Source organism: Sinocyclocheilus anshuiensis, unplaced genomic scaffold (assembly GCF_001515605.1).
Source record: "Sinocyclocheilus anshuiensis isolate Anshui unplaced genomic scaffold, SAMN03320099.WGS_v1.1 scaffold697, whole genome shotgun sequence".
Classification (NCBI taxonomy): domain Eukaryota; kingdom Metazoa; phylum Chordata; class Actinopteri; order Cypriniformes; family Cyprinidae; genus Sinocyclocheilus; species Sinocyclocheilus anshuiensis.
Genome location: NW_015538036.1, coordinates 35,678 through 44,252, shown reverse-complemented (window position 1 = coordinate 44,252; position 8,575 = coordinate 35,678). Strand labels below are relative to the sequence as shown.

Genomic DNA, 8,575 nt, shown 5'->3' with positions numbered 1-8,575 from the left:
ATGTGAGAACTAGTGTTAATTTCGTTGATGAATTATATTCGTCATAATTTTTGTCAACATTTTTTCACCGACGATAACGAACTAAAACTCTTTTTGAATGACAAACGAATAAAACGAATAAAAACGAGATGAGAATGTTAGGGAGGGACAATTTGGGAAGAGATTCATTCAGAACAAATCTGCTGCATAGTTAGGCGGTTAGATGCGTACATATGAACCGGTGGGACATAAGCTAAAATACACTTGCTGCACGTCGCATAAAACGTTCAAAAATGTCAATATGTGGGAGTAAGAGAAGAGCAGACATATAGATAAATCTGACGATGCAAGAGAGAGCTCAATTCGGTCTGGTTTTCTGAGCGCAGACACTGAAGCATACACACACAGAAAGCGCGTCTCACAGCGCACGAGTACCCGTTCGTGTCGCATGAACTGAGAATTATACACAAAATGATGTCGACTTGTCCGTTTTGACGAGAATTCACATAAACACAGTTGATTACGTCTTAAGTGAACGTAAACAGCAGGGAGAACGTGGATCAGTACATTGCACCCATTGCAGCTGTGCATTCGTTTTAAAGGGATCGCAGCCTAATTTAGTTGCTATTGTCCGAGTCACTGATGTTAATCATGCAACAAAAGAAAGACAGAAAATCATGTCTATCATGATAAAACCTTAATATCAAATCTATATAATGAGTTTGGAAATTTTGGAGAAATGCTTAATAAATGCATTACACTGTAACTAAACCCATTAGATTTTAGCCGACTAAATGTACTGTATATTTAGTCGAATAAAATCTTATGATATTTAGTCGACTAAAACTAAAAACAATTCAGGTGACTAAAATATGACTAAAACTGAATGGCATTTTAGTCAAAAGACTATGACTAAAACTAAATAAAAATTTGCTGTCAAAATTAACACTGGTCCTTACTACCTTTCTGGACCTTGAATGTGGTAGTTAGTAGTGGTAGTTCATTTTATGAAGCTATGAGAAAACTTTCTGTGTGCAAAGAAAACAAAAATAACAACTTTATTAAATAATTGTTTTGTGTCAGTCAGAATGCATTCACAAGAGTACCACATGAGTGTGATGCTGCTGACGCAGGAGCCGGCGTTCTGACGTACAAGACATGTTGCGCCTTGTTTTCAATCAGACGAATGCACATGCATGCTTTGTGGTACTGCCGTGAACGTGCGACGAAGACTGACGGAATAGAAGAAATAGTTTTTTTCTTTGCGCAGAAAAAGTAAAAAGTATTCTTATAGCTTTATAAACTTAAGGTTAAACCACTGATGTCACATGGACAATTTTAACGATGTCCTTACTACCTTTCTGGGACTTGAATGTGGTAGATGCCTTGCTGTATATGCAGAGTCAGAAAGCTCTTGGATTTCATCACAAATATCTTAATTTGTGTTCCGAACATGAACGAAGGTCTTATGGGTTTGGAACGACATGAAGGTGAGCAATTAATCACAGAATTTTCATTTTTGGGTGAACTATCCATTTAAATATATACACATCATCTCCTTAAATGGATAGTTCACCCAAAAATGAAAATTCTCTCATTATTTACTCGTCTTTGCAAATCTGTCTGACTCTGTGGAACATACAATAAAATATTTAGAGAAATGTGTTTTTGTACCTACATTGGAAGTCAATAGGCACCACAACTTTGATTACCAATATTTTAAAAATATCTTTTGTTTTCATGAAGCCGAAACAAACACATTTCCAATGTGGAAAGGTTTCTGGAGTAACACATTTTGAGCCTCAGAGCGTATAACCTTGCACTTTTATTGGCTGCAGTGAGGCTCCATTTTGCAGTCTAGACATGGTAGATTTCCACTGGTGATCTGGATGGTCTCATTTGCCATCAAAAGTAATTTTTAGAATTGAGGCCAGCGGGTTAGGCAGGTTTGCCATGTGTGTGCTATCCTCACTTTGCCATATGTGAATGACAGCCCCTCAGGAGAATGAGGGTGTGCATGGAGATGCTGTGGACCGGGGAACCTGCAAAGGGACACATGGCATGTCTGAGCTTGAGGGGAAGCCCTGTGCCTTTTGAAGTGGAACTTTAGAGACGTGTTTACTCTTCTGGGATCTGGGCCACACAAGAATGCGTGTGTCATGACGGGATGTAGGAGCTGAGGAATGTTCCTCACAATCCCTACACTGTAGACCAGAGCCAGCCAGAGAGCAAGATGTTTGAAATATTTATTTTAGCATCAGCGTTTAAAAAAGACATTGGTTCATAGCCTGGATTGATGTTGGATCATGAAGAGCCCTTGTTTGGATTGCTTTCTGTGGTTCTTGGCTGGCATCCACTTGCACTCTGTGAAAAAAACTTGCAAGACGCTAGTTCATCATAATGCAAAGATGACTTTTTTCTGTTTAATATGTTGTTGTTGCCAAATGATGAAGATAAGGTGCTGTCTTGAGCCTAATAATTTTGTTTTGCAGAGCCTGAATTGGATGCGCCAAGGGTGCTGGATAGTATTGCTAAACAAGTCAACCGGACAGTCAGGAGACGGAGACACACTGGTGATGATGACTACAACATTGAGGTGCTGCTTGGAGTAGATGATACTGTTGTCCGTTTCCATGGGAAAGAGCATGTGCAGAACTATCTCCTCACCCTAATGAACATTGTGAGTATCCCATCGTCCTTAGCAGGGCTCAACAGGAAGATTTATTGGATGTATTTGCTGGGTGTTAGTTTTACAATATTAGTTGCAATATTATATTTATATTATATATTTACAGTATTATGTATAAAATAAAGTAAATTAAGTAATCTATATACATTTTTACTTTTTTTTTCCTGTGACGGGGGCCATTGCAAGCATAATACAGGGTTATTAATAATATTGGTCACACTTTATTTTAAGGTCCAATTCTCGTCATTTAACAAACCATTAACTACGACTTTTGCCTCATAATACTCCTAATTTGCTGCTTATTTTTAGTTAGTAAGATAGTCGTTAAGTTTAGGTGTTGGGTAGGATTAGGGATGTAGAATATGGTCATGCAGAATATGTGCTTTATAAGTACTAATAAACAGCCAATATGTTAATAATAGGCATGCTAATAAGCAACTAGTTAATAGTGAGAATTGGTCCCTATGCTAAAGTGTTACCATCATATTAATTTTAATATTATTAATATTGATAATATTATTAATATTATAATTTTTTATTATTAAAATTATTTACATTTTTGTTCAAAAATATTTTATAAAACTCCAAGAAAACACATTTCCAAATTTTGAGCACATTTGGACTGCTAGATTTATATCCCCCAAATCCCCTCAACTGTCCCAAAACTCTCTGACCATAATGCCATCTTTATTGTTGAGCAATCAGTTCTTTTCCTCCTCATTAAACGTATTAACTCTCCTCCTGACTCAGTCCTCTGACATGCAGGTAAATTGAAGGCACAGGTGCCTAAGTGTCCTTATTTTAGGAATTCATTTCAAGACAATTTACTGATGACAAAACACCTCTCTGCCAGACTACAGAAAGTGGATGGCAGCAGTCAATGTTTGCTTATACGCAAATATGCCATTAAGCTGCATCTGTAAAGAGAGTGACCTTGTATGAGGCGTGAAATTGTCCAGATGTGGTCATGTCTCTGACATTTTCTGTTTTGGGAGGAAAAGCACATTCTAAGGCTTTCACAAGACACAAATTGAATCTCCTTTGTTAAAACAGAGGACCCCATTATGTCTACAAGATTGACGTATTCCTCATTTAGTAAATGGTGCTATTCTGAGGAGAGCTATGAAACATACCACAGATGCTCTGGGTAATCTGTGTAGATAATAGCATCACTCATCAGGTTTTAGAGATTTAGCATATATACTATGGGCTTCAACTGTAGACACACACAATGCCTGTAAGCTCTTTATGCCTAAAGTATTCATGTTGCCCTTCTATTGATTGCAAAATGTAACAGGATCAAGTGCAACCAACCCTTAGTTTCGCTTGAACAATTTGCAAGCATTAATGTCAACTATATATAAAGAAATGCTCTACTTTGTTTTGTGGAGGTGTTGTTTTGCTTGTGGCACACAACAGGGCACAGACAAAATGTGGGGTATTTGAGCATGAATATAGATGAATATTGAAATATGAATATGCACTTGTAAAGTTTACAAATACGTTTACTTATTTCAGAAGTCTTTTCTGGATGTAGAATATGGTCATGCAGAATATGTGCTTTATAAGTACTAATAAACAGCCAATATGTTAATAATAGGCATGCTAATAAGCAACTAGTTAATAGTGAGAATTGGTCCCTATGCTAAAGTGTTACCATCATATTAATTTTAATATTATTAATATTGATAATATTATTAATATTATAATTTTTTATTATTAAAATTATTTACATTTTTGTTCAAAAATATTTTATAAAACTCCAAGAAAACACATTTCCAAATTTTGAGCACATTTGGACTGCTAGATTTATATCCCCCAAATCCCCTCAACTGTCCCAAAACTCTCTGACCATAATGCCATCTTTATTGTTGAGCAATCAGTTCTTTTCCTCCTCATTAAACGTATTAACTCTCCTCCTGACTCAGTCCTCTGACATGCAGGTAAATTGAAGGCACAGGTGCCTAAGTGTCCTTATTTTAGGAATTCATTTCAAGACAATTTACTGATGACAAAACACCTCTCTGCCAGACTACAGAAAGTGGATGGCAGCAGTCAATGTTTGCTTATACGCAAATATGCCATTAAGCTGCATCTGTAAAGAGAGTGACCTTGTATGAGGCGTGAAATTGTCCAGATGTGGTCATGTCTCTGACATTTTCTGTTTTGGGAGGAAAAGCACATTCTAAGGCTTTCACAAGACACAAATTGAATCTCCTTTGTTAAAACAGAGGACCCCATTATGTCTACAAGATTGACGTATTCCTCATTTAGTAAATGGTGCTATTCTGAGGAGAGCTATGAAACATACCACAGATGCTCTGGGTAATCTGTGTAGATAATAGCATCACTCATCAGGTTTTAGAGATTTAGCATATATACTATGGGCTTCAACTGTAGACACACACAATGCCTGTAAGCTCTTTATGCCTAAAGTATTCATGTTGCCCTTCTATTGATTGCAAAATGTAACAGGATCAAGTGCAACCAACCCTTAGTTTCGCTTGAACAATTTGCAAGCATTAATGTCAACTATATATAAAGAAATGCTCTACTTTGTTTTGTGGAGGTGTTGTTTTGCTTGTGGCACACAACAGGGCACAGACAAAATGTGGGGTATTTGAGCATGAATATAGATGAATATTGAAATATGAATATGCACTTGTAAAGTTTACAAATACGTTTACTTATTTCAGAAGTCTTTTCTCCAGTAGGTGTCCCTGCTGCCCTGTTCACCAGTGCTTTGATGAAATGTACACTATAATGTTTAACCCCTTGCGTCCATTGAAATGGACATCACATGATTTTTTGTTTAAACCAATACAATTTTATGTTTTCATAATATGAGCAATGTCTGGTCACTGATTGGTCCCTGATCAACCAATCACAATGAAGATATGACTCCTAACTTAATCTCATTGAGCTACAGGCATCACAAAAGAGAGACATGACTAACCAACTAGACAAGAAGAGGGGGAAGTCCTCATTTGACCTTTTATATGCAGATATACCATATATGTTTATGGTAGCCTCATCAACTTGCACCTATTATAAAATTAAGACTATCAAATGATAATGATAAAACCTGACTAATGATTGGCCCATCAATAGTACCCACAATTCCCTTCTCCTTTCACTCATAAGTATACCACAGGACAGAAATCTCTGCCCTGATGTCAGTAACGTTGGATGTTTTATACCTGCACATACAGATAATACCGTGATGGTTTGCCCAGGACACATAATATATAAATAAATAAAATCAGTGTTGTTTATTTATTTGTTTGTTTACATTTATTTATTTATTAACTTTTAATTTTTTATGCCAACCATAGCCCTAAGACCTGTCCAAATATGCCTTCTATGCCTCTGAAAGCCACTCTTGTGGGTCTGAGATTCAGTTTTTTTGCATTCATTCATTCATTCATTCATTCATTCATTCATTCACCTATTTGCTATTTTTCTGTATGCACATTGATTTTTCCTCCCTAAACTGGAGTGGGTTTGATCTTTAAGATATGAGTTTGGTATAAAAATGCAACATTGCTACAACTTTCACACATTCACACATGCAGACGTCTTTGATTAGGCCCCTTGCATGCTTATTTAAAGCCCTGTTGCCTGAAGAGGACAATTTTCTGCATCAAACAGAACTTCTGTTTAATTTCATGAGATGGCTGGGAAGAAGAGAGGGGGCAGTTGGTAAGAGACTTACTGCTCTCTGCTGATTTAGAGCGTCAAGGTAATCTGTGTTCATATGCCAGTGAACAATTTAATCATTCGCACGGGTACATTTTTTTTGTTGCTCCCTACAACAAATCACTACAGCAACACAGATCTGCTGAGGCATAATTTTTCTTTCTGTGCCCCTCCCCTTCTTTTAAAAGCTGTCCAAACATGCATATAAAAGTACAGTTTTTTCTGCGACATAATTGGTTTTTCTCACCTTTCCCTCCTGAGTGCAGAGTTTGTAGCAGATCTGACAGCCTCTGCAAGGTTTAAGGTGAAAAAAAAATGTTTGCAGTGCATTTTTAGGGGGACACTGTCAGAACAAATTTTTGTTTTTATTATACTTCTCTTTTTTATTACGTGCTTTAGTTGGCTGATTGTGTTTTAGGGACTTTAAGCAACAGTGTACAAAAAGTACATACAGTACATATATCAAATATAAAATTGTATTATTATTATTATTTAAAATGGTGATTATTTTTCCAGTGCAGTATGGCAGAACAAAGTGATCATATGGCAGATCTCCAGCATGCCTGGACATAATGCTCCCTCTGATTGTTCACACTCTTTACAAGAGAAGAGATTTCGGCACAAATTAAACACAGATGTGCTTTTAGATCCACCACAGTTGTCTCCCCTCTGCCGTACAGAAGATCAGGACAACCTGAACTTTTTGTTTACAGAATCATATGTTAGAAACTGCTTAACTTGGTCAATTGGTGTCAATGTCAAGAGAACCACAGTAAAATGTTTAGTTATTTGCACCAGAACTTCAAAATGTTTAATTATTATATCAGTTATTTGTTATATAATTTTAATATATTATATCGGCACCACAGCAAGAAAACCTGCGGTTACATGTGTCCAGTTTTTGTAAATAGCTCTAGAAAGTTTTCATGAAACATTTGTACCATTTAGGATATAGTCATTTGATATAGCACTACGCCCTGCATTCAACCAGCAAAACTGTGCCTCCAAAACACAGCACCCCACACAGCATCCTCTTAGGTGGGGAAGGAAAAACATCTGAACCTTTAAAAGGCCTCTGTATGACCAGCTCAACACTGGGTTCTTTTCATTTACCAACCTTTCATAGGCTTTTCCATGCCAACCGTAGCCCCAAAGCCTGTCTAAAAACGCCTTCTGTGCCTTAGAAAGTCACTCTTACGGGTCTGAGATCCCATTTCCTCCTGCTCTCTTTATCTTGATGCTGTTGTAGAAAAATCTTTGGTTCTCTTGCTCATTGTCAGTCATGGTGAGGGTTTGGAAATGGGATGAAGCAGCATTGTTTGTTTTTTGCAGTCCCTGGAGTTGATAAAATCAATAGCTGTCATAGATGACTAGGTGGAGAATGACGCAACTTGTATCCCTTGCCTGATATCCTTTTCCCCCCTTTGTGCCAGGATCAGTGTTTTGTTGTTTTATTACATGTATGTTGAGTTTAGGAGATAATAAATATTTTTTCATCATGTGTTAACAGGTGAATGAGATCTACCATGATGAATCATTGGGAGTGCACATTAATGTTGTGCTTGTGAGGATGATCATGCTTGGATATGCTAAGGTAAATGACTACTAAATATCTCAAAACATCAAAACAAAAGTCAGTTATAAACCATAATAGGTCATATCATATATTTTTTCAATAACTTTATGTAAGCTGTTTTATGTCATTGTTATGTTTTTATGACCTTTGCCACCCTCTCTTTGACCCTTTATTAACGGTCATTAATGGCCAGATGCCTTAACATTTTATACTCTTGCATATGAATATACTGTGCAATTTTTACAGGGTATTTTTCAGGGTCATTTAAATAAGACAACTGTACTTACATATCTGTTTATAGAATCTCATATAGAAAAACTATATTAATAAATTGAGGTAATAACCAGTTGTAACCAATCTAAAATATGGTCATACAGAATAAGGCATTAATATCAGTGCTAGTTAATAGTGAGAATAGATCCTTAAAATTAAATGTTACACACACACACACACACACACACTTGTTTCTGTGAATTATTTCCATAGACTTCTACTACTTTTATACTGACCAAACAATATTTTTTATCCCCTAACCCAACCCTAAACCGCAGGCCGGTCCCCACAATGTCAAAAATTCAGGTTTGAGTATCCTTGTGGGGACATTTGGTCCCCACAATGTAGCATAAACAAGT

The 8,575-nt window shown here is 36.6% G+C and overlaps 1 protein-coding gene across 1 annotated transcript in view; it reads left to right on the top strand.

Annotated features, from left to right (window-relative positions):
- LOC107681286 (A disintegrin and metalloproteinase with thrombospondin motifs 3-like) overlaps window positions 1-8,575 on the top strand; it is a gene marked incomplete at its 3' end in the record, with an annotated part of 87,696 nt that overhangs the window by 48,593 nt on the left and 30,528 nt on the right. The window contains exons 5-6 of the mRNA XM_016477554.1: window positions 2,472-2,659; window positions 7,878-7,961. Coding sequence (XP_016333040.1) covers window positions 2,472-2,659; window positions 7,878-7,961 — 272 coding nt within the window. The remainder of the gene's footprint in view (window positions 1-2,471; window positions 2,660-7,877; window positions 7,962-8,575) is intronic.